Source organism: Amyelois transitella, chromosome 20 (assembly GCF_032362555.1).
Source record: "Amyelois transitella isolate CPQ chromosome 20, ilAmyTran1.1, whole genome shotgun sequence".
NCBI classification, from domain to species: Eukaryota; Metazoa; Arthropoda; class Insecta; order Lepidoptera; family Pyralidae; genus Amyelois; species Amyelois transitella.
The window spans coordinates 2,807,953-2,835,927 of NC_083523.1; the positions used below are offsets into that span (position 1 = coordinate 2,807,953).

The 27,975-nt window shown below is 31.9% G+C and overlaps 1 protein-coding gene across 6 annotated transcripts in view; it reads left to right on the forward strand.

Moving 5' to 3' along the window:
• LOC106134440 (atrial natriuretic peptide receptor 1) overlaps positions 1–9,435 on the forward strand; it is a 192,675-nt gene extending 183,240 nt beyond the window's left edge. For all 6 annotated transcript variants that reach the window (XM_060950032.1, XM_060950031.1, XM_060950033.1 and 3 more), the window contains 5 exons: positions 542–691; positions 1,189–1,381; positions 2,015–2,189; positions 6,002–6,192; positions 6,663–9,435. In XM_060950032.1, coding sequence (XP_060806015.1) covers positions 542–691; positions 1,189–1,381; positions 2,015–2,189; positions 6,002–6,192; positions 6,663–7,256 — 1,303 coding nt within the window. In that variant the 3' untranslated portion in view covers positions 7,257–9,435. The remainder of the gene's footprint in view (positions 1–541; positions 692–1,188; positions 1,382–2,014; positions 2,190–6,001; positions 6,193–6,662) is intronic.
• Positions 9,436–27,975: the final 18,540 nt, after the last annotated feature.

Consider the following 27,975-nt stretch of genomic DNA (forward strand, 5'->3'; position numbering starts at 1 on the left):
TTCGTCCTTGCAGGCTTGCAATCTTGGTATAATATTGTCCATAAGGGAATTTTTGTACAATCATTTTTATTACTCATTAATATAGCCATTTACTAAGGGCGTTAATATTGCATGCTTCTTAATATTGAATGATAAATTATTTTAATTAAATTGTGTGACGTTAACGCATTTCCTGGACGTTATTAAATTCTGCGCTCACGAAATGAGGACCAAATTAATTTTGCTTAGACTCAACTGACTGATCTTTATATAAAGTTAAAATTGTGACTCGTCTTAAATTTTATAATTAACTATCTCATACATATAATATACATCATGTCCCGTATATGTTATATATATTATTTCATAGTATATATATTAATGATATACAATAAGACGGAAGCATCTCCTTTAAAAAGATGTGTTCTGTTTACTCTTGTGATGTTAGGTACCATTCTCATGTCTCATCTCCATCCTCAATGTCCCTTTTCCCCTAATGTCTACTTCCCAGAAAGCACGTGTTATAGCTCAAAGCTCAATTGTGTTTCATTTTTGCCCACAGAACTCAAGAAAGTAGCAACATTCTAGATAATTTGCTTTCTCGAATGGAACAGTACGCTAATAATTTGGAGTTTTTGGTTGACGAGCGCACTCAAGATTATTTGGAAGAGAAGAAGAAATGCGAAGAGCTTCTGTACCAATTATTACCAAAGTAAGATAATCTATATAAACTGATTTTAGGGTTAATGTTCAACAGGGGTAGTCCTGTTCAGGTTAACATCTGATGATAGAACTTGGAGGAACCGAAGATATCAAATTTTATACGCATTGTTCCCAATTCAATATCTAAAATATTCCCAAAATTGGAACTGGTGGTGGTCAAAATAAAAGATATATTTTTCAAAATGTGCAGATGTTACATTTTAATAGTAGTAATGATTTAAACTTTAAACAATATTTGAGATTGAAATTTTTTTAATTGAACTATCACCATAAATACTTTTGTCTGAGACATACTTATCATTCTTAGTGTTAGTTACAATATTAAACTCGTACTAGTGAAGACAGTTTTAGCCAAATATTCTTACATTCCCGTAACAATTCCATCGATATTGACATTTACTATTAGTATTTATCCAGTACTGGTGTACATTTCAACAAATATTTCCGTATTTGTACCCACTTCATCTGAACCATTTCATTCACTAGATCCGTAGCATCTCAACTCATCAACGGGCAGTCAGTCGTCGCAGAGACCTTCGAGCAAGTCACCATTTACTTCTCGGACATCGTGGGTTTCACTGCCTTATCAGCTACCTCCACTCCTATGCAGGTTGTTGACCTCCTGAACGACCTTTATACGTGTTTCGATTCCATCCTTGAGAACTACGACGTCTATAAGGTAAGAAAGAGGATTCTGTTATTTGTTATTGGAAGTTGAGTGACCTTTTAACTTTTTGTCAACCTTGAACAACTGGAATGACATTTTTCTTTTCATCCCTTTTAAATAAGAAGAATCAGAAAGTAGTTCGGTCGTGTGGTGCCGGCAGAGTAGAATAGTATCACTCCACATCTTCCCGTGGGTATCGTAAGAGGCAATCAAGGAATAAAGCGGGAGGTGGCCAGCAGCGCCTCCTACGCTGATATGAAAACAGAGTCCCATCAATCAATATACACACAGACTCAATAGACACTGCAGTCACCCACCCGCTTGCCAAGCGTGGTGACTATGGGTAAAATCTCCCCATTTCTTGGGACCTCTTGGTCTAGCAGTGGACTTTTATGGGTTGTTAAGGTAATTAGAAAGAGAAAGATTTTCCCCTGCATCTCTTTCTAAGTTTACTTTACAGATGGTACGGAATAAGTCGTTTTTCCGTTTAAAACTTCCAGGAAACTTAAACTCGAGATTCATTTCTTAGGCGATGAGCTAACCTTTCGCCTCCAAAACTTGGTGAAAGGATGTTTATCCCGTTAAGGGTAGAGACGTCACGTATACATATGTATGATCTGAAAATAAACAATTTCTTACTACCAGGTGGAAACCATTGGAGACGCGTATATGGTTGTGTCAGGTCTCCCAGAGAGGAACGGCACCAGGCACGCGTGCGAAGTGGCCAGGATGGCGCTGGCTCTCCTCAACGCCGTGAGGCGGTTCCGTATCAGGCATCGGCCGCATGACCAGCTCAAACTGAGGATCGGACTGCATTCTGGTAAGAACCTTTATTTTAACTGCCTTTTTTCCAGGTTTTGCTCATGTGGTATCAACCATCGGCGCATGACCAGTTTAAACTTGGAATTTGTCTGCAATCTGGTATTCTGGTAGAATATATATAAATTTTCTTCAGTCTGGAAGTTGTTTAATTATTTTCCTTATTTCCTTATTGTACATAAATATATAAATAAAATAAAAAATAATTTTTCGCCACCGGCAGATTCAGGCAGGTCTTCTTAGAAAATCTTGTATTCTTTTGAAGGTGGCGGTAATTGGGCGAAGCTGCGAGTATAAGCATGTATGAAATAAATTTCAGCCATTTCCAAGTGCATTCATTTGGAAATTACTGAAAATTATTTCTAGCTTCAGACAAAAGCAAATCCAAAGTACAACTTAACGACAACATACAATTTAACATAAACAATTCGAGGGTCACTCCCGTCTTCCACCGCTTTTCTTTATTCATGAAACCGGGAGTTACGACCGTCTTCCTGCTTCCTCCCGCATCCGGGATAGGATCAACATGGGACGAATTAGTGAAAATGTTGCTTTGTTTATTTGTACAATTTTTTTTTTTGCGTTCATTTTCATAGGTATGAAGAAGTAGAATCGTGGATAGTGGAAAGATGTAGTCTCTGCCTACTCCTTCAGGAAATAGTCAATACTTTTGCAGCCTTATAAATAGGTATTTGCATAAACAATCGGAATGAATATTTTCTTATTTTGCATTATTCATAATACCATATAAGGCGTTAATGACATAACAGTGTGTGAACCGGTTTTATATCGGGATTAAATTCTGTAAATGTTTTATCTGTATGCTGTTTATGATTCAACAGGAAATTTTAAAAATAAAACTTTTAATAATTCATTACATCATAATAGGCGGATCCTAGATTCCAACCGAGAGAAAAATAAAAAAAATGCAAGCGGAATAAATCCCAAGGAAACGTAAACAAAAGACGCGACTACGCTAAAATACAAGTTACATATAAACTTGCATACGTATTTTTTTTTAATTCCATCAAAAATATCGCTACAAATATTAAGTTCCATTTTCATGGATACATATTGTAGCCTTTATATTGCCGCACTCGTAACTTTTTCGACTCTGCTAACTTAAAACAACTGAATCTCGCTTCATTTGCTGAATGATAAAACCGACCAATGAGAGTTCGTTTAATTAATGTAATCGTGTTAGTTAGTTTAAAAACATACATATACAACGAAAATTAAAAAAAAATTTCATCGAATTAATTATAATTAAATAATGGTATTATCTTTTAAGCATTAGATTTTTTTAATGTTAATTCTAGTTTTTGCCTACAGCTCAGACTGCGTACCTATAATGTTCCCTTTGTCATTTTTCGTACTCCATACCCCAAAATCATTTTCAAAATTTTGTAAAGATAGTTTTTGTGGTTTATAAACGGTGGAAAAGTAACAAACAATCAAAATTATCATTACATAAATTGGGTTTTTTTTTAGTTTATGGAAAAATAAATATACCTAATACAAATGAAAAAATGTGCGTCATTTAAATACCTACATATGTAGGTAAAATTCATTAGTCTAGATATGTATGTACACTCAGCGCTGGGCTGTGCATTGATGTCCGTAATCAGTCAATCAATAATTCATATGTTCTATCTGTCTTTATCGTGGTGAGCATGTAAAACAATGTTTAAATGCACAGTTTTTCGACGTTCCAATATTAGCCAAAATATGAGAGAACCCTAAACTTGTACAGGGAATGCTTTTACGAGTCTCGTGTACGTACATTCATACATGTCATTGAAATCTGTTGGAAGAATTCTATGAAAGCGTCGGAAACATATTTCGCATTTCGTTTCATATTTTACGAACATATGAAATATCGGTGATTTTAATGTTTAAAAAAGGTTATTAAAAAACGATCTTTGATTTATACATGAAAACTACTGAGCCAACCAATAACCGAAGGAATTTTCCCGCCAACGGCTCGTTAGAAAAAAGCAATCAGATAAATAAAAAATTAAAAAAAAAATATACATACATAAAATCACGCCTTTTTTATCTATACTAAACAATATAAGGAAATAAACTTTGTAACCTTGGTTTAGATGTAAAGGCTAAAAATAACTATGGAAAACTTTTCCGTTAAAATGGAATATTATCAGCGGGTTTTAACATGTTAATCTTATGTATGTACCATGGGTGAAGTCATAGCGAGTCGTTAGTACTTATTATATCGAATAATAAAAATGTTTAAGCATATTTTTCTGTTAGTCTCCTTAATACTTGACCATATTATCGAATTCAATCGATATTTTATTGAAAACATTAAGAAGTTTTGCCATTCTATTCTCAGATTTGCTTCAAAATTACTTTCCCCTTTCAAGAACCCTCCTCGCCCTTAATTTACCTTCAATATTACTTCCCAATACATTAACTTAAACGAGCGTATCTTAAGTACCATACAAATATATTTCTATTGGGTGGAAAGTGGTCACGTATTTATTATATATATAGTTTTTAATTGATTTTAATAGTATAATATTATTGAAAGAAAAAAAAATTACATAAATGTCCAAAATAAACTTTAAGGCATCCTTAATTTGTGTTTGGTAGGATCATAATTCCATAAACTTGCAGAAAAAATTACATTTCCTTTTAAAACATATTTATATTGAGAAGTGGTAAAATTAAATATTTTCTATGGCTATTTTTGAATGACTAACTTTGCTGCACGCATTTTAATTATTCAAAAATTACCGACAACATTACGTTAAGAGCTTCAATATATACATACATACAACCAAGGTAAGAATTTGTAGCTCTCCATTTTACTTGCATTTTCACATGACGAAATCGACGGCATATTGTCGAAACCAACGCTACATCAATGGTTTGTGCATTCATCAGTTATACTCGTACATTTTCAAATTTCCAATCCGACCATGCATTTCCCTAACGTATTATTCTGTCCATCTAAATTATCTATGTAGGCCAATACAGCCACGCGACGCAGTATCGTTTTGATTTTGATCGTGTTCAGCTATCATTTATTCATATATTTATGTACATCACGCAATAAAAAATTATAATAGAACTTAAACTAAAGAGAAATTTTGTACAAGTCCAGTAGGCCCATGACTGTATCATTGTTTATTATTTAATTTGAAAATGCCAACCATACGTTTTACTGTATTATTATTCTTTGCCTTTAGAACATTAAAATAAATGCTTGTTTTTTAAAATATTATTTATTTTTATGTTCATGTATTTTCTTATTGATTAGTATTTTCTCCTTAGCCCGCACCAAAATCTCTCTCACGCAGTGTTTTATGGTTTCCTGAAAAGGATTTCACAATGCGATATAAAACGAAGAAAAAATCGAAAAAATGCGAATGTAATAATATCTCACCAACGGAATAAAATATTAATAGTGTAGCGGCCGTTCAGCCTCCATGGACAGACAGACACTTTGACTTTACATTTTAGATGAACGAAACTGACTGACATATTGAGGAAAAAAAGGCAATAAAAATTTGACTAAGAGGAAAACAAGACACGACGACTTGAACATCCATACATCTGGTTTTATTCCGACCGACGTACCAGACCCTCGGCCCGTTCAAATAGATATAGTCATTACTGTTACCTATTTGTTTTAATCAAATAAGGAAGGTAAATAACTGGATAGCCAAAATACCAACAACCAGTTCATGGATAATGATACTAAGAAAGGAACTGAGCATTAAAAAGACTACAGTAGTGTTCATTAAGATATTTAGATTACTGTGATCTCATCTAATGTGTTACCACCAGGTCCATGCGTAGCTGGAGTGGTCGGGTTGAAGATGCCCCGGTACTGCCTATTCGGAGACACGGTCAACACAGCTTCAAGGATGGAGTCTAACGGCGAGGCCCTGAAGATCCACGTGTCACCGGTGACAAAGGCGTTGTTGGACACCTTCGGAACTTTCCAACTGGAGTGCCGAGGAGAGGTTGCCATGAAGGTAACAATTTTCTACATACGTATATTATAATTGTCACATCTGTACCATTACTAGAAGGAGCCGATAATGTCGATAAGATAATAAGCCACTTTGATCTACAGTAATAGGTTGCTAGCCCATCGGCCGAAAGAAGAATCCAAAGTTGATACGAGCAAGCCTTCATTTTAAAACACTTAATTTATTTTAATTAAAAAAAGTATTCTAATTAAAAAGACTCAAGCAAATTTAATCTTTATAGGATTCTAAATTGTACAGCTAAAATTGTACAGCTTTTTGTCACAAAAAAGTGGAAATTGAAGATTGAGAAAAGTTACGATAATTGGACGTCATAATAAATGCAATTTATTATCTTTTTCATAAGTTTTACAACAGAATTTCATTGACCTATATGGTGATAAAAAATATATGCCAATGACTAATTGGCATATTATTTTTTTCGACTACAAACCTATATTTTTTCTTTCTTGCAGGGAAAAGGAATTCTAGTCACATACTGGTTGTTAGGCGAAAAAGTGGACCCAAATGCCCCGAAAGAAAAGCCACAACTAACAAAAACACAAGCTTTATCTGCTGACAGTGGTTCCTTATCACATTTAACACCGTTTCGACAACGAGTGGATGGGCTTAGAACTTCCCGTGATGACCTGCGAAGAAACTCTGCAGCATTCCCACAGAAATCCACAGACAAACCCGATCAAGAAACACAACCACTTCTTCAAACATTGAAACTGACCAGACAACACTCAGATCCCATAGAACCAGTAGCCAATGGACTAACAGATAACGGTGAAGATTTAGATAAAGTTAGCGTTTCAAACTCCATATCACTCAATGTTAACTCCCTAAATCATAATTCTGGACCAAGAGTGAAATTGAAGGATTGCCAAGCCAACTCGATTGGTAATCATAAATCGAATAAGGTAGGTAACAATAATTGGATAGCCAAAATACCAACAGCCAGTTCCTTTGATAATGGTACTAAGAAAGGAAGTGAGCATTTAAAAGACTACAGTAGTGTTCCTTTATTATCTAAATCTGAACCGTTAAATGATTCAATTGTTTAGATTTCTGTACCTTTTAATTTTTTAGATTATTTTTAGCAAGTTCCATTAATACCTATATAAATCTGTATGCCAAATTTTCAAGTGAAATAAATTTTGGAGCTTTCGGCTTCGTACCAGTCACTATCACCCTTTTTTGAAAAATCTGAGTTGTCGACTTTATAATAATAGAAATTTTAATGCTCCATCAGTATTTCTGATATGATTTGTTTGATCTCGTATGGTATTGTAGCAGTGATTTTAGATTGTTTGAATTTAGGTTTTGTTTGTAGATAAATTTTTGTGTCATATTTGTGAAAATTTGGTAAGTACTTAAATCACCACTCCTAGACTTTTCCTCATGATTGAAATGTAAGTTAATAATTTAGAGTGCGCATCAGGATTTATTTGAAAGAGCTTATTGAGCATTTGGTTGTTAATAGTATTATTTAATGTAAATATTTGGGCGTAAGTATCGGTCAAAGTATTCTTATAGTACTAAATTAAGAGAGAATTTTATGATTGTCCGTATTATAGTGTCAATATAATGTTAGATATATAATATTTATTTGGTGAAAAAAGTTGACAAAATGTGAATATTACAATATATAAACAATATATTATATATATTACATATAACTGTGCTAATTTATGATCGTACTAGTAAGGTACTATGGACTTCAAAGATCAATTTTGTTTTTACCTTTGTACTAGTTACCATCTGCGGTTTTGTATTTTATTTTAGTAATATTTATTTGTTTATCTTTTATAAAAGACTTTACTATTTAAAATTATCCAAAGATATCATAACCGTGATATTAAGTCTATGTGCGTCAAATTTTAGCAAATCTCTTCAGTGCTACTTCTGTAGAGTTTCCAAAATAAGTCATTAGCTTACACAGATAAGTTATCATGAGTTATAAAGGAGTAACAAAAAATATATAAGTAGGTATATCTCAACGACAATTTGGTCGTCTAGCGTCGTAACTTGTCGCTCAATTCTTTTAAGGTTGCAATATTTAAGGTACTAAGTGGAAAGTTACTTACATTCCTAAATCGTTAGATGTAAGCTGTTTGTGTGATAATTTATTACCCAACATATGTTGTCAAAACATAAATTTTAATGAAGATATGTTTGTAATAAATGAAAAGCCTAATTTTAGTAAATTAAGAGTTCCTCATAAATAAGAAACTAAGTTGTGTGCACGGTTTCTTTTTGAGAATTTTCAAAACATTTTTTTTAGCTTTCCTCCACTAGGAATTAAGGCACAGTTCAGCACATTTCATGTCAGTCGTCACGCATTAAATAACAGAATTTTTTAAAATAATTCTACACTAAAACAAAAAAGCTGCCAAATCTCAAGAGCATTTAATAAATTCATGAACTCTCCTGCTGTCCCTATCTTCTATACTCTGACAGAAAGGAATAGAGTTACATAGTTAAGAGTTGACAACGCACTTGTGACAGCCTAAAGTTGGCCCGATATGTTTTTTTTTGTCCGTACCTTACCCTGTATCGTGTTGTCGTCACGTTCAAAGAACGCTGGATTGGACGCATATTTTGTAACACAGAATACATAGATTTGTATTACGTGATCTGCCCCACTAGCCAAATGTCAATCCACAAACGAAATCGTAGCCATAGATAATTTATCACTAGATGGAGTGACACCATGCAATCGTCGCTTAAAAAAAGAGGGCAATATTCAACCTGATACGCGGTATCTAGTGGTATATTAATCTAAGGCAATATCTGCTCGTAGTATAGAATATCTTCCGAACGTTTGACACTTGACTATGAGGGCTGATACATCGAGAGCTAGTTATTCGTTTCATCCAGAGTTATTGAATCGCGACGCTGACACGACATAGAGGTACGGTACGGACAAAATCACATGTCTGCACTCAGCTTTATGCTGTGCTACTAATGCCAAACCAAGTCAATGCGCCATTGTCTAATGAAAAGCATTAAAATACATTTTAATTTATTTTACTATCGAAAATTCGATGGCTAGTTTTAATTTTAGTCAAGAACTTGTAAATATTTAAATTTAACAACTATTTATTGTAAATATATGCTTATAAATATAAATTTGTTGTGATCTTAGTGAAAAGTATTCTTAAGTGTATTAAAATAGTATTAGACTACGAGATGAATTTAAATGTTTTAAATCGTTATAGTAAAAAAAAGAGTGAGAATTAATTTTAGTTATCATTTTTAATTCTTCCCGTTCTTCCCCTCTTCTTCGATTGAGCCGAAGACTTTTGTCATGGTGGTGTTACTAGTCAGATTGACAAACTCAACATCCTTTTAAAATAGACGCATTTTATTTAATATAAATTTAAATGAGACAATAATCGCAAATCTATGTTTATAACTTGTATGGCTTAAAATATGTATATATTTAAATAGCAAATAAAGTAATTTGGAGGCAAAAACTTAATATATATCTGTGAAAATTAAAGAAAGGGGGAAAAGACAATTTGAACGCAGAGTTTGTAACCAATTCCAGTATTCATCAGCAGAAGCCTTCTGTTCTCAGACTGACACTTGAATCAGTCATTTTAAAATGGACGCATTTTATTTAATATAAATTTAAAAAAAATTGCAAAATGACAAAGCGTACAAAAATTATTGGGTAGAATAAGGAGGTTAGTAGGATCTGTTCAGAAAAGAACAAAATTAGATGAATAGTAACAGAAAGCTATTTAATGTAACTCAAATTTTAGCCAAAACCAAAAATCTTGATAAAAAAAAAACAAAACAAAAAATTTTAACAACAGATTTTTCATATTGACATCATGATTTAATTATACACAAATCATGGTGTTATATGATTTTTTTCTAAAAGAGACAGAAATAAGACTTTTTTTTATCTTTTCAAATAAAGGGATTCTGACGAAAAAGTGAAATAAACACACTGATATGTGGAATTAACAAATCTTGTTGATTTTGATCTGCCAGATATTGCCAATATCCAGATGACCAAAGAGAAATGATTAACCTATTGAAACTCACAAATGAACCTTGCAGAATTCAATGTTTGAAAATAACTAAGATTAAACTTTATTTCGTATTTCACTACAGCCTTACCTGGAACAATAGAAATGGAGCACTTGTTAACTGAAATAAAAATTAAGCTACAGTTACACACTACAAGCTGTAAGTGGAACAATATTAGAAAGAACAACTACATACAGCTAAACAAATTAATTTGATTGTGCTCTCCAGATAAATATGCCTGACAAAATGGTACTCTTATAAATTAAACAATAATCGCAAATCATGTTTATAACTTACATGGCTTAAAATGTATATATTTTTTTTTAATAGTAAATAAAGTAATTTGGAAGCAAAAACTTTATTTATCTGTGAAAATTAAAGAAAGGGGAAAAAGACAATTTGATCGCAGAGTTTGCAACCAATTCCTGTATTCATCAGCAGAAAACTTCTTTTTTCAGACTGACACTTGAATCAGTCATTTTAAAATAGACGCATTTTATTAAATATCAATTTAAAAAAATGCAAAATGGCAAAGAGTACAAAAAATTGAAGCACTTATTAACTTAAATAAAAATGAAGCTGCAGTTACACACTACAAGCTAAAAGCGGAACAATATTTGAAAGAACAACTACACACAGCTAAACAAATTAATTTGACTGCGCTCACCATGACATCACGAGTGAAAAATGGTACTCTTATAAATGAGACAATAATCGCAAATCTATGTTTATAACTTGTATGGCTTTAAATATGTATATATTTTATCAGCAAATAAAGTAATTTGGAGGCAAAAACTTTATATATCTGTGAAAATTAAAAAAAGGAGGAAAAGACAATTTGAACGCAGAGTTTGCAACCAATTCCAGTATTCATCAGCAGAAAACTTCTGTTCTCAGACTGACACTTGAAACGGTCAATTAAAAATAGACGAATTTTATTTAATATAAATTTAAATAAAATTCAAAATGACAAAGAGTACAAAAATTAGTGGGTAGAATAAGGAGGTAAGTAGGACCTGTTCAGAAAAGAAGACTAAAGACAAAAGTAGATGAATGGTATCAGAAAGCTATTTAATATAACTCAAATTTTAGCCAAAACCGAAAATCTTGATAAAAAAAAACAAACAAAAAATGTTAACAACAGATTTTTCATATTGGCATCATGATTTAATTAAACAGAAATCATGGTGTGATATGATTTTTTTTCTAAAAGAGACGGAAATAAGACTTTTATCTTTTCAAATAAAGAGGTTCTGGCGAAAAAGTGAAATAAACACACTGATATGTGGAATCAACAAATCTTGTTTATTTTGATCTGCCAGATATTGCCAATATCCAGATGACCAAAGAGAAATAATTAACCTATTGAAACTCACAAATGAACCTTGAAGAATTCAATATTTTAAAATAACTAAGATTAAACTTTATTTCGTATTTCACTACAGCCTTACCTGGAACAATAGAAATGGAGCACTTGTTAACTGAAATAAAAATTAAGCTACAGTTACACACTACAAGCTGTAAGTGGAACAATATTAGAAAGAACAACTACACACAGCTAAACAAATTAATTTGATTGTGCTCTCCACATAGATATGCCTGACAAAATGGTACTCTTATAAATTAAACAATAATCGCAAATCATGTTTATAACTTACATGGCTTAAAATGGATATATTTTTTTTAATAGTAAATAAAGTAATTTGGAAGCAAAAACTTTATTTATCTGTGAAAATTAAAGAAAGGGGAAAAAGACAATTTGATCGCAGAGTTTGCAACCAATTCCTGTATTCATCAGCAGAAAACTTCTTTTTTCAGACTGACACTTGAATCAGTCATTTTAAAATAGACGCATTTTATTTAATATAAATTTAAAAAAAATTGCAAAATGACAAAGCGTACAAAAATTATTGGGTAGAATAAGGAGGTTAGTAGGATCTGTTCAGAAAAGAACAAAATTAGATGAATGGTAACAGAAAGCTATTTAATATAACTCAAATTTTAGCCAAAACCAAAAATCTTGATTAAAAAAAAAACAAAACAAAAAATTTTAACAACAGATTTTTCATATTGACATCATGATTTATTATACACAAATCATGGTGTTATATGATTTTTTTCTAAAAGAGACAGAAATAAGACTTTTTTTTATCTTTTCAAATAAAGTGATTCTGACGAAAAAGTGAAATAAACACACTGATATGTGGAATCAACAAATCTTGTTGATTTTGATCTGCCAGATATTGCCAATATCCAGATGACCAAAGAGAAATGATTAACCTATTGAAACTCACAAATGAACCTTGCAGAATTCAATGTTTGAAAATAACTAAGATTAAACTTTATTTCGTATTTCACTACAGCCTTACCTGGAACAATAGAAATGGAGCACTTGTTAACTGAAATAAAAATTAAGCTACAGTTACACACTACAAGCTGTAAGTGGAACAATATTAGAAAGAACAACTACACACAGCTAAACAAATTAATTTGATTGTGCTCTCCAGATAAATATGCCTGACAAAATGGTACTCTTATAAATTAAACAATAATCGCAAATCATGTTTATAACTTACATGGCTTAAAATGTATATATTTTTTTTAATAGTAAATAAAGTAATTTGGAAGCAAAAACTTTATTTATCTGTGAAAATTAAAGAAAGGGGAAAAAGACAATTTGATCGCAGAGTTTGCAACCAATTCCTGTATTCATCAGCAGAAAACTTCTTTTTTCAGACTGACACTTGAATCAGTCATTTTAAAATAGACGCATTTTATTAAATATCAATTTAAAAAAATGCAAAATGGCAAAGTATACAAAAAATTTAAAAAAATTGAAGCACTTATTAACTTAAATAAAAATGAAGCTGCAGTTACACACTACAAGCTAAAAGCGGAACAATATTTGAAAGAACAACTACACACAGCTAAACAAATTAATTTGACTGCGCTCACCATGACAACACGAGTGAAAATGGTACTCTTATAAATGAAACAATAATCGCAAATAAAATAGCAAATATATAATTAATAGCATAAAAGTAATTTGGAGGCAAAATCTTTATTTATCTGTGAACAGAACATGCTAAATTCAACAGAGCATTCTTGGTCAGACAAAATTATACCCTTTTCCCAAACATTATAACTCCTAAAAACGAAACGTCCTTAAATTGTCACCGTCATGGAATCCAGTGGTTGCGAAAGGAAAAACATAAGGTGCGCATTCGGTTAAAAATCGAACTGACCGCAAACCTTGATGTGCATTTCCGCATTTCTCTCTTATTTGTACCTGTTATCGTAACCATAATACCTTCTGTTATGCGGATATTTATTTATCAATTATAAAACTCGCTAATGTCAACAGAGCATTCTTGGCCTGACAAAATGGCATTACTCAAATATCAGAAACAACAAAGAACTTTTCTATTTTTGATATTTTGAAAAAAAAAAGCAAGCATGAAAAAAATTAATTAAAATTAAATTAAAAGAAAGAATGTATTTTAACTATGTTCTTATCCATTTAATTTTTATTATTTTGTACGCATACAACAATGATGAACCATCCAACCAATAGTTCAGATTGTAGCGAATCCTTTTTATTTATTTATGAAAAGTCATACCGCCACCCTTTTCTACCCATTTTTGTTAATTTAGTCTAGTGTTGCCATTCGATAGAACTATCGATAGTATTGATCGCAGTAACTATTGACAGTATCAATAGTGTTGTAGTTTTTGATACTACCACTACCAAACTGAGCGATCGATAGAACTATCGATATTATAGATGTAGCGGCCGTTCAGCCTCCATGGACAGACAGACACTTTGATTTGACATTTTTATGAACAAAACTGACTAACATATTGAGGAAAAATGACAATCGAAATCTTGACCAAGACGACGACGAGACAAAACGCCTTGAACATCCAAAAATCTGGTCTTATTCTGACCGACCTACCCTCGGCCCGTTCAACAGATATTACGCTAATTTGTTCTTTTTACTCTTTAGTTCTGACTTTTGACACTTGTATTATAAATTTTCTCTGACATTAAAACAGCTATTCTCGTCATCAACTACTTTTAATTTTTATTTGTTTCACCTGAGAAATACCGCTTGTAACCGTACCTCTTCCCATAAGATGATAAAAAATTACTTGCTTTTGTTGTTTTTACATCATGATATTTGAAACAACCAAGATTTAAATAGAATTAATTTCTTAATTAATGACATTCTTGATTTCTAATCAACAAAATAATCTTATACTGCTGATGGATATACTACATAATTTGGACAGGTGTATAATCCTGAGACATACCCAGGATCATGGTTACAGGGCAAACCCCTGGCTTCACTTCAGAGAAGTGAAGAATATAATCGGGATTAAGGCAACGGAGAAGTAATCAACTTTTTTAACTAAAACTTGTCCAAATAATTAACTTCTTCGTCCAAATTAAGCAAAAAGAAAATGAAATTGGACTAGTGGGTAGAATAAGGAGGTAAATAGGACCTGTTCAGAAAAGAAGACTCAAGACAAAAGTAGATGAATGGTATCAGAAAGCTATTTAATATAACTCAAATTTAAGCCAAAACCAAAAATCTTGATAAAAAAATACAAAAAATTTTAACAACAGATTTTTCATATTGACATCATGATTTAATTGTGTATACAAATCATGGTGTAATATGATTTTTTTTCTAAAAGAGACGGAAATAAGACTTATCTTTTCAAATAAAATGGTTCTGACGAGAAAGTGAAACGAACACACTGATATGTGGAATCAACAATAGAAATGGAGCACTTGTTAACTGAATTAAAAATTAAGCTACAGTTACATACTACAAGCTGTAAGTGGAACAATATTTGAAAGAACAACTACACACAGCTAAACATATTAATTTGACTGCGCTCTCCACATCAACATGCCTGAGAAAATGGTAGTCTTATAAATGAGACAATAATCGCAAATCTATGTTTACAATATATACCTATAATATATACAACTTATATGGCTTAACATATATATAATTTTTAATAGTAAATAAAGTAATTTGGAGGCAAAAACTTTATTTAACTGTGAAAATTAAAGAAAGGGGAAAAAGACAATTTGAACGCAGAGTTTGCAACCAATTCCAGTATTCATCAGCAGAAAACTTCTGTTCTCAGACTGACACTTGAATCAGTCATTTTAAAATACACATTTTAATTAATATAAATTTAAAAAACATTGCAAAATGACAAAGAGAACAAAAAAAAAACAAAAAGAAAATTGGTGCACTTATAAACTTAAATAAAATTTAAGCTACAGTTACACACTGCTAAATAAATTAATTTGACTGCGCTCACCATGACATCACGAGTGAAAAATGGTACTCTTATAAATGAGACAAAAATCGCAAATCTTTGTTTATAACTTATATGGCTTACAATATATATATAATAAATATAATATACGCTATATATATATATATATATATATATATATATATATATATATATTAATAGCAAATAAAGTAATTTATCAATATAATATAGTTTATCTATGAACAGAACCCGCTAGTTTCAACAGAGCATTCTTGGCCAGACCCTATTAAAAATCGAACATTGAGTGACGGTGTCAACGTTGTGTGAAGGACTTGGCGAAAAATTAATACAATCCCGATGCCGGTGGATGAAACAATATTTGAAAACACAAATTAATTTGGCTGCGCCCACTAATTCAAAAGTGCATTCTTGGCCAAACAAAATGACAAAATTTAAATGAGGATACACCTGCAAATCTATATGATTGATAGAACTATCGATATTATAGATGTAGCGGCCGTTCAGCCTCCATAGACAAACAGACACATTGATTTGACATTTTTAATGAACAAAACTGACTAACATATTGAGGAAAAAATAGACAATCGAAATCTTGACGAGACAAAACGCCTTGAACATCCAAAAATCTGATTTTATTCTGACTGACCTACCAGACCCTCGGCCCGTTCAACAGATATTACGCTAATTTGTTATTCAAAGCAGATATACAAGGAGAGTGTGGAGGGAAAGGTCGGAGTGGGAAGACCTAGACGAACGTATCTTGATCAAATTAAGGTCGTCCTGGTAAAGGGTCAGGTCAAAAGTACCCGAAACCGCCGAGCTTGCATGAAGAGAGTTATGAATGTGGATGAAGAAAGTATGCAGATATCGTGGCAAGTGGAAAGAGGTAGTCTCTGCCTACCCCTCCGGGAAAGAGGCGTGATTTTATGTATGTATGTATGTTCTTTTTACTCTTCTTTTTAGTTCTGACTTTTGACACTAGTGTTATAAATTTTCTTTAACTCTTAAACAGCTTTAATATTCTCGCCATAATCTACTTTTAATTTTCATTTGTTTCACCTGTGAAATACCGCTTCTAACCGTACAAGAGGTATGGTGAGATAATAAAGAATCACTTGCTGTTGTTATATTTACATCATGATACTTGAAACAACCAAGATTTAAATATAATTATTTTTTTTAATTAATGTCAAATTTGACTTCAAATGAACAAAACAATATAAAAAAGATGGTTCACGTCAAATTAACATTGGTTGACGTGAAATAAATTACCTAAAACTAAGTTTACTGTCGCTACCAAGGCGTCAGTGCAGAAGAAGCGGTAACAAACGTCAACTTCACAAATATCCAAACTTAGAATAGAATGTGGACGAGAGAATACATTGTTCAGATTAATATATTTATATGAGATTTTAATAATAATTTAATTTAATTTTAATAATTGACTTTAATATTTTTTTTATGGATCTGTTACTCTTCTTATACTTTTATATCTACAATCTTATACTGCTGATGGATATACTACATAATTTGGACAGGTGTATTTATAAGGTGTATTTATTATTAACAGAAGTTAATTATTTGGACAAGTTTTAGTTAATAAAGTTGATAAATTAAACAAAAAGAAAAAAAAATTGGACTAATGGGTAGAATAAGGAGGTAAGTAAGACCTGTTCAGAAAAGAAGACTAAAGACAAAAGTAGATGAATGGTCTCAGAAAGCTATTTAATATAACTCAAATTTTAGCCAAAACCTAAAATCTTGATTAATAACCAAACAAAAATTTAAACAAAAGATTTTTCATATTGACATCATGATTTAATTATACACAAATCATGGTGTAATATGATTTTATTTCCAAAACAAACGAAAATAAGACTTATCTTTTCAAATAAAGTGGTTCTGACGATTAAGTGAAATAAACAAACTGATATGTGGAATCAACAAATCTTGTTGATTTTGATCTCTCAGATATTGCCAATATGCAGGTGATAATACCCAGGTGACCAAAGAGGAATAATTCACCTAAAACTCACAAATGAACCTTGCTGAATTCAATATTTGAGAATTACTAAGATTAAACTTTATTTCGTATTTCACCACAACCTTACCTGGAACCATAGAAGGAACTCAAAAATTCACTTTGGCAAAAATATCTCTGATTGTTTTAAAACACTTTTAAATTTTTTTAAGTTAACCAAAAGTTATGTTGTATTTATATTCGATATTTTAATATTTTAAACCCTACCGAAATTGTATTTAAGCTGCCGAACCTAGCAAAGTTAAACTCAATCTGTTCTAATGGGATAGTGAATCAACTCTTGCGCAATTTATTTCTACGTAGGGTAGTTTTAACTAAGGTACATAATCAAATTAGTGTCGTTACTTGTACATTAACAGATTTGCATTAGCGGATTTGAATACTTACATAAAGTCACGTCCCTTGCGGGGAAGACAGAGCCAACAATCTTGAAGAGATTGAAAGGTCAGCTTTAAGGCTTCTTGATGGAATTGAGATTCAAATAGTGACAGCTTGCTAGCCCATCGCCTACAAGAGGAATATCAACTTAATAACCCTATCCCTTAGTCGCCTTTTGCGATATCCATCGGAAAAAAGTGGTTCTAATCTAAAGTCCTGGTAACCAAACGTAATAGTTTTCATTATTTTCCTGGGATTTTGATCATATTTTCAATTGTCTTTTCTATGTAGTTCTAGTTCAGAAAATTGAAAAAAAAAAATCAGAAAAAGATTTTTACATAAAATTTCACACTTGCGTAGGGTCAAGTAGTTACTTTCCCTAATACTTATCAACATATTGTCAACACAATGCGTGTTGGAAACGGCAACGCCTTTCTGATGTACCAAGGCTTTTCTGAATAATTTTGTGATCGAGTCCATAGACAAATTACTCAGTAGATGTCTGAATTGAATTAGATTCTTTTTCCAAAAACACTCATAGTTGTCTACAACACTGGCTAAATAGGTATGTATATACATACATTATATATAAGCTTATAGGTATTTATCTCTTACGGGGTAGACAGAGCCAATAATTTCGAAACGACTGAAAGGCCACGCCAGCTCTAAGGTTTAATGATGAAATTGAGGTACAAATAGGGACAGATTACTAGCTCATCGGCTTAAAGAAGAATCCCAAGTTTATTAGCATTTCACATACTATGTTTTCTCCTGACCAGCGTGGAAGCTACGTATTTATATCATTGGACATATTTTAATATTATTTGCATCAGAAACGGTTTATTCTTAATTACAACGTGCCTAGATGACGTAAAAGGTGAAAAAGGGATAGGTTTATAAACTTGTTGTTCTTCTTTTAGGCGATGGGCTAGCTAGCTACCTGCCACTTTTTATTTAAATCTCAATTCTATCATTTATTCAAACAGCTGAACGTGTCTATCAGTCTTTTTAAGCTGTCTACCCTTGCGGGGATATAGACGTGATTAAATGTATGTATAACATGCTAATATTATTAAAATATTGGTGATATCGCTTGGAATATCAGGTAGCCTGCCTATAAATTAATTATTCGCCTATGAGGTCATGAGGGTGAAGCGACAATATATTTAACTAAGATTTATCGATACAGGAATACCGACAAGAAAGGAAAAATAATACTACTTCATAGTAATGGCAAGATTTCTAAAGCTTTTGTTCGCTTTGAATAATGAAACCTAGGTTGATTAAACATTAACTATACGAGAAACAGAGTATGCAAGGATCAGATGGAAAAATGAAAGTTCTGTTTACCCCTCCAATAAAATATGCAATTATGTATTGTATGTACTTCAACTACTACTATTTATTATAACTACTACTTGACAAGGAAAAAATGTGACTAACTCTTCTGAGGAGAAAAACTTCACAACAACATTCGTTTATTTCGTTTCTGACAGTAGCCGCTGTAGTCACATTCTACATAAATGTTTAACGTTTGGTAAAATCAATTTTTAAATAAGTCGTTTATAAATATTCAGATTATAAAATCAATATTGTTTCGAATTAAATGCTTTTAGACATCTAAAATCTTTGAAGTTTTTTTTTTATTAGTGAAAATGATTTGGGATCAATAATAATTTGCGTAAAACAAAACGCACTCCTTTTTTTCTTTGTGCTTGGAAAAAATTATTGAACTGACAATAATAAAATCGATTTTAATCGATTAAAACTCAATTTAATTAATTTTTACCTATACCAATAATGCAATAAACATTAATGCTTAAAATCTGAATAGGATTTTTTCGAATTTAAGGTGAACGATATGTTACAACGGTTAGTTTAAATGCCTAATACTTTGGATAGCAGATTCAATAAAGAATACAAATGATCACTATTACTTTAACTTTACTACATATTATAAATTCCCCTTATTTCTCTGTCTGAATAGTATGTGCTAATCTCGGAAAGTTGAGGACGGATTTTGTTCCTATTTCAAATGTTAGAAAGATGATTTTCTGAGGAAGTTTTACATCTACGAGATAAACACTACCCGCGTGAAGCCAGTACGGGTCGCTAGTGTAAGAATAAATGATAATGTTTCCTAAGCGCCGGTGCTGAGAGAAGCACATTATAATTTTATTACATTACCTATCTGTGACAGACTCAGGCCCATAACTTCAGCGTGTATTTGCATTTAAATTGAACGAAACCTGACTGGATGGTACTGTGTAAGATAAGATATGAATATTTTCATAGTCAGTTACTGAATTTGCAAAATGTATTTTTTCAGTTGCATAATATAACATAACGTACATAATCACGTCTTTGCGGTATACCCGCACCCTTGCGGGGTAGATAGAACTCACAGTCATCAAAAGACTGAAAGGGCCCGTTTAACTGTTTAGCTTAATGATAGAATTAAGTTTTAAATAGTGACAGGTTGCTAGCCCATCGCCTAAAATAGCAATCCCAATTATATAAGCCTATCCCTTAATCGCCATTAATTATATCCATGGGAAAGATAAGAAGTGGTTCTATTCTTTTTTCGGTTGGTGTTCAGTTGCCTAGTATATTTTACCGGAAATTGTATTTGTTATTTTTGCCCTGTGTAGGTACTTTTGGTAATAGGAACATCTCTTCATAGTGAACGTAATTACTTAAAACTTAAAACCAACTTTTAAAAAGCCTTTTTCACTGTCTTAACTTATCAAAATCGGTTCAATAGTTAAGCCTGTAACGAGATAATAAATAAATTTGCATTTGCATTTATAATTTATTTAGATTTGAGATTGGTACCTATTTAGATTTCCTTTAAATATATTTGTAGGTTTTTTGTAACAACGGCACAATTTTGCTATTCATAACCAAAGACTAAATTTTTAAAGGTTAATCGCCAAAAATAACATTCCTGAATCAACAAGCGGCAGATAAAAAAATAATTTTCTCCCCAAAATATTTAAGGGAAACATCTCATCTCAAAGTTTTGGTGTAACCCTACCTTTGGCTTGATTAAATTTCTGGCCCGATTTAGTGTATTTGTCCCAGTGAGAATCACCCAATATATCACAAGTAAATACGATTAGCCGTAATCGAATAAATTGGATCTCCGACTTGGTTTCACACGGTTTAGGAACAGTTTGCGATATACTCGTACTATTGGTAGAATTGGCTAAATATATATTTTTTTTGCAATGGGGGTGGAATTTCCAGAAAATGTAGTAACTTATGACGACATCCTTGACTGATTTGAATGTCTCTGTGGCAAATATCATAAAAAAACAAGATATGATTTTTTTGTCTACAAAATATTTGGTTAGATCAACAAAACAAACTAAAAAAAAACAGTAATAGCGAATGACTTTAATACAATACTGTTTTTTACGTTTTATTTTTGTCTCTTATACAGTGCAACTTGGAGAACATCAAATCATCAAGCCAAAAATATAAATAATTATATTTTTACTACGAATATTCAATTTGATTTTTTTTCTTCTCAACTAAAGTATGATTCTAGGCTTAAAGATTTTATCCTTCTTTGTCGTATGCAGTCATATTTGCAAATAGCATTTTGTTTATTTGGCTTATAATGAGTAACAAGAATTGATGTAAGGCGTTAAAAAAAGAAACCCTTTATCAATAAGGATAATGAGAAACTCTTATCAAAATATTGCATTGTCATCGGTCCTTGATACGTGTGCAAAGTTCCAAGTTGATCAGACGTTTAGAAATCAGTGAAAATTAAGCTCAAAGATTCCGTTACATACATACATACATACATACATACATACATACAACCCAAGCTAATAAAAGCGTAGTAAAAATACGCCAAAACAAGTATACTCACTCTTTTTTTTAAATTTTTATTGCTCACATCTTAGCAAAAAAAAATTGTTCTCGTTACAAATATAACACATAAAAATTATAAAGTTGTCAAGTTTACTGACACTTAACTCAATTAGAAACTCGACGATTGATTGTCATCACAACTTCAGAATCATCAGGCTTACTACGAGTATACAAAAGTATGCAAATATCCAAGTTATAATGGAACGGAATATTTCTGGCGACTTTACCTTCTTGTTGTTGCATAATTCGTGAAGGTTTTACAAAATAATTATTTCCCCCTTAAATAATTTGGAATCAGTAATATACATTTGTGGCCGTTACGTTAAAAGAAAAATAAATTTATAAAGACTTTGTGTTAAGATAAATGTGAATGCTAAGAAGAGAGAAAAACAAAGAATACTTACTCTCCCGTGGGAAACTTAAAAAACCTAGTCCTTATTGTACCAAGTTTTATGAAATTCATTTATTCATTATGTTTAGGATTACAGGTATACATTTTCCCTTTTAATTTTTAATAATGATAATGAAAAATGTGTAAAAATGAAACACCAACAAGGTACTACAAAAAATTTACAAGTTACAATGTATCAGTAATAAAATGAAAACAAAAATGTGTAACGTACAATAGTTCTTACCATTAATATCATATAACTAAAAACATTACTATTTTTGATCTAAAAGTTACAGTGTTGTTTCAATCTCCTTCAATCTTCATTTATTTCTAATTGGAAGGCCTTCTCAATGAATTTCCGTACCAATAGAGACCAAAGTAGAATTTAAGAGAGCGTAATCAGATTGCTTTATTTGGGAAAGGTCTTATGATAATAGAAAAATGAAGATATTATTTTTACATTTTTATTTAAGTAATCATATTCACTGAAGCAAAAAAATAAACGAAGTTTGGACTCAATTACTACGATGCTTAAAAGCAGAAGTCACACAGGCTTCGACCTATGTATCCGTAAGTACATTTCCCTATTTGGAAGATGTGTCAAACCTGGATTTAAGTAAAATATTAATTGTGTATAATATTATGTAATTTAACTATAGACTAGCCATAGGTGCCATAGTTTAGTTACTATGGACTTTTGTTAGAGAGAAAAATAAAAGATTTCTTGTTAAATGATAAGCTTCAGACCTATTATTCAAAAATATCGTATGCCAAAGAACATTGCGACAAAATAATTTTTGCGAAAAAAAAGTGGGCCCAATCTTCGTACCAACACATACAGACGAAAGAGAGCGCAATGAGATTGCTTTATTTAGTAAAGGATAATGGGAAAACTTAGATATTACTTACATTAAAAAAAAAATAATACTTTTCACCATGATCTCGGATTTTAAAAGGCAGGTCAGGCGAAAGATATTATATAGGTATATCTTTGGAAATTATATTTCTGCCTACCTCTCCGGGACAGGCGTGTTAATGTTTGTGTATATTACGTACCTTTTAAAATCAACGTAGGTACTTGTACTAAACTTTCAAATGTCCTTCACAAATAAAGTTGGCCACATCTTCTCATTCTATGCTCAAATGACAAGAAATATAAATGAATGGTACCTGACATCGGCTCAATAATTAATATAATGATCGCGTTTGTTGATCCGAATACGGTTAATGATTTTAACGAGTGACTTTTCACGGGGAATTTTATATTCCGACAACGCCATGGAATTTAATATTAAATAGTGTTTTGTCAGAAATTGGAGTTATATTTTGTAGAAGAATAAAATACATTAGTTTTATTTTACCATGCAGTAGGTATATATTCTCTTGAACTACCCTCAGTAACAGGTCTATCTGGATTTTTGTTTAAGACGAGCGAAATTGCCGACGAAAGTGTTTTATAAATGCCAAAGTCCGTCGACGGTTACGCATTAACGACTAAACCACTGGTACGATTTTAATAGAATTTGGAATCTTGAACAAAATTGAAAATAGGGTGTGTCTTATCCAGCAAAATATGTAATGGAGTACATACTCGTACATTCCTGGCTAAGAAAACCCTATGTTCGACTTTGTTTGGGATTTTTTCAACTATGTCGCAAAACTGTTATTATAAATGCGAAAGTGAGTTTATTTGTGTTTCCTCTTCACGGGTTATCTACTGAATTAATCTTCTTGAAATATGAAGTCTAAATAATAAAGAGTCTGGAAAAATACATTGCTTACCTTTCATTCAAGTAAAAATTATAATTCCCGTGGGATTTGCGAAAAACCTACTGCAGTTTAATTCGTCGCTCTTTGTAGTTGGCGCTAAATTAACGCAGGCGAATAAACGCTGGTAAGAACTACTTATAAGCTTGTTTGACGTAGGCTAGATCCTGCAAATAATATAGGCATCGCAATATCGTTATCATCCTTAGACGGCAAAACCAGAGACAAAAGACGTCATTAGAGGCATGATGGGGTGTTTTTGTTAAGGCGATAAGACGAAATAACGGCACGTACGTGCCCATATTATGACATAAAAATTAATCTATTTTCCTCCATAGATATACACAGTTAAACGTAACCTAACAAAACTATCACAGATATTAATTTATATAATGTGAGAATTACCTTCCTCCGTAGTATAGCTCGACGATGCGACGCTGTTTCTATCGTGCTGTTTCGATTTTTATTATGGCGTGAAACAGGACAGCTATATTTTTACGCGCGAAAGAAACGGTGTCGCGCATGTCATGCTACGAGGGTTGAATTTGGTATCTTACGGAACCTATGAAAAAATTCGGGCGGACCAAGCCACAGGTAAAAGCTAATATAATCATACAAGTGGCAAAAATAAATAAAATCACATGTCTTTAACAAATGGGTAGGCAGTAACTACATTTTTCTCCTGGTACAAAAATATTTCGCTTTATATTAAAGGTGGGGTTATAATAAAGTTAAAGGTGGGGTACTCCACAAGTGAAATTCGACATAATGATTTTTCATTAGCATACATGTCATAACATGTCAAATACATTTTCCTCAAATTATTTTCCATTATTGTGCTGAATATACAGTTAGCAGGTGAAATTACAGTGAATTGAGTATAGGTCAGCCAAGAATGTATAAAATTTTCAATTAATTATCACCCAGGAAGCCCAGTACTATTGTTGAAAGAAATTACCAAAATCCTTACCGGACATATTTACCGTTGGAAATACAAAGATTTATTGATAAGTTACATATTTTGGTGGTCACATAAATGTTAGGAGCCCAAATCTACCCTCCAAACTACAAAGCCAAAGGGCCTGGAATTCCATTTCTTCTACTATTATTTTCAGTTCTCTTTTAGAAAATTCCTTAAGCAGAAATAGGGCCAGACTATTAGCCGTGCCCAGATCACAGTCCGGACATTTATTATTAGTACAGTTCGGATATTTATTATTAGTACAGTTCAGAAATTGTAGTAGATTAAGATACTTAACTGAATACATTCTTTTTGTATTTTTCATTTCTACTTGTAATTTTTTTTTATGGCCTTGCCTATCTTTCGCCTAACTTAGAAAAAAACATGTCATCATAATTAATAACACCTTTTGTAGCATGTTTTTCGTAAACATCACATTCAATCATAGATTTATTCAAATCAGTATATTTTGTACGTACAGGAAATTCATAGTATTCTTCAAACCTGTCTCCATTCCAATCAATTGATTCTATCTTTCATTCCTTTCTCAGCAACATCGGTTTCGTTGTTTTTTACTTATTTCGCATTTTTTCATCACGTACCTACTTCTAAGAAACAAGCAAGAAATAAAAGAGGTTATATTATTACTGACCCTGTAGCATGTCACGCGTGATGCTTTATCGCGCGAAAAAATATCGCTATTTCGATTTTCATTATAAAGTGAAACGGGACAGCGATACATTATCGCGCAGGGGCTGATTTTCTAGTCTATTAAATTCTTTATTTAAAAATATATTTTAAATAACCGTTGATGAATTCGTAGATATTTTATTTCCTCTACCAATGTTCCATTTAAAAAAAACTAGTTATTTTTCATCTATTTATTTGTCGATTTGTTATTTTCAAATCCAAGAATGAAACTCAAAATATTCTACAGATTAACTATTAAGAAACTTAAGCTTCGTATAAAAAATGTTTCTGTTTATATCAAAGTACCCACATTCTGAGAATAACAAAGTTGAAAGAGATCTATTATGTAAGTTTTGATTTGCTAGCAAATATTGCTTGCCATTTACATTACATGTAAGTACAATCATGCAAACTGAATGATATTGACAAAAGATTTAATTATGAACTTTCAGCTATATCAATGACCTGACACTCCAAAAGTATGGAAAATTTTATGAAAATTGGTTGGATGATTAAATTATCAAGAAGTAAGTGACAAACAAGTAAACTTTTTATAATCTGGATAAAAATACAGAAGACTGCTTCTAACAAAATCTCAAACATTTCTTGATCACACTTCCTTACATATTATATCGCGAAATACGAAGTTGCGAGATATGATATTAGCATATTTTGTTCAGGTATGTATGTGGGTATGCATGATTTTTTTATATAGCGGAAGAAATTCGCGAGGATATGATAACACCGTGTGATTCACCGACTCCTTGTCATATCTGACAAATTAAGGGAATATGGGGTATTTGCGTCTCAATTCAAGTGTAAGTGAAATGTTTCCTTATTTCCTTACGGAATATTTAATCTGTGTTATTTTATTTTTTGTGTTTGTTTAGAAACCGCACTCAAATCACAGCGATAGTTGTCGCGTGATGTGATTATACTGACAGTCAGAAATTCTATAAAATTAAATTACATTTGGTTGGACCGATAAGTTCATTCTCTTCCATATTTTAAGGTTTTCCATTTAAGGCTAGCACCACCTAGGCAGTGCTGAGGTACAAATCCTACTAAAACCTAATGCGCAAGACTACGTGACTTTGTAGTCATCTGACTGGCCGCATGAGCGCTAGTGTGCTATGTTTTTTCAAATAGTAACGTCAATTCTCTAAATGTCTAATTTCTTCTCTCCGTTTCTTCCTCTCGTTTTCAGCTAGAACTGTTATTTTTAACTTTCCTTAATAATTAGTCTTATTATACTTTGTTTACGAAGCACATATAAACAATTTATGTGATTCGTGTTATCAAGGACTTTACTATAGCCGGCTGGCAGAACTTGGAAGCCTCCTAGAGCCCTGGTCAGTCTCACTGCGAGATTTTCTTCTGTATGGTGGATGTTTGTGAGAACATTCTAAACTGCCTAGTTGTACGGTGGTCTAGCCATATATATTATATTTTACTCCATTCTTTCACAATTTTTTTCGATTACGCTCTCCGCAAAATAGGTCTTATTTACATGGCCCTATCTAACATTTTTGGCTTCTTTGTGCCATCATATCGATTTTTTAGCAAACTATTTCACGTACGGATATTCAGTCACAATATAATTATAATATAAAAGTAAGATTATGAATTTTTTTCACAGGTTATATGCGTCAACATACATATAGTTCTAAATATATTATACGCGTCAAATCTGAATAAAAAACAGATTGCGTGTGAATCGCGCTGAATCCATCATAATTGTTTAGTCATCATTAGAATAATATAGTGTAACTCACATTAAAGCTTATAAAAAAAACATACATAAAAAGCGGTAAACTAGATTATAAATTAGCATATAAACCTTTACAATTGAGAAGTTATATAATTACTCGGAGCCTGTCACGTCTGACTCCTGTGACCCTAATAACAGGGCATCCAAACCAGATTGTGGTAACACATCGAGTTTTCAGAGAGAAAATAATTAAGGTAAATATTTACAAACGCCGAATTGTAAGGCTTTAAGCTTCCAAAACGTATTTAACTGTATATAATACGAGAAGGAATCGGTGCCTATCAAACGGGGGATGTACTTTATAAACAGTGATTTTGTTAGCTTCAATCCTGACCGCTTGGGGCGTAGTCTGAGGGACGAGCTGTAGCGTTTTTAATTATTTTTTTTTTATTATTGTATTTGTTGTTTGTTTGCTATTTGATGCAACTCAAACTAGTTGGCTATTTTTTTTTAATTTAATGGTATATATATAATAATAAACCATTTAAATATTTATTTTAGAGGGTTAGGATTCATACTGTAGGTAATGGGTT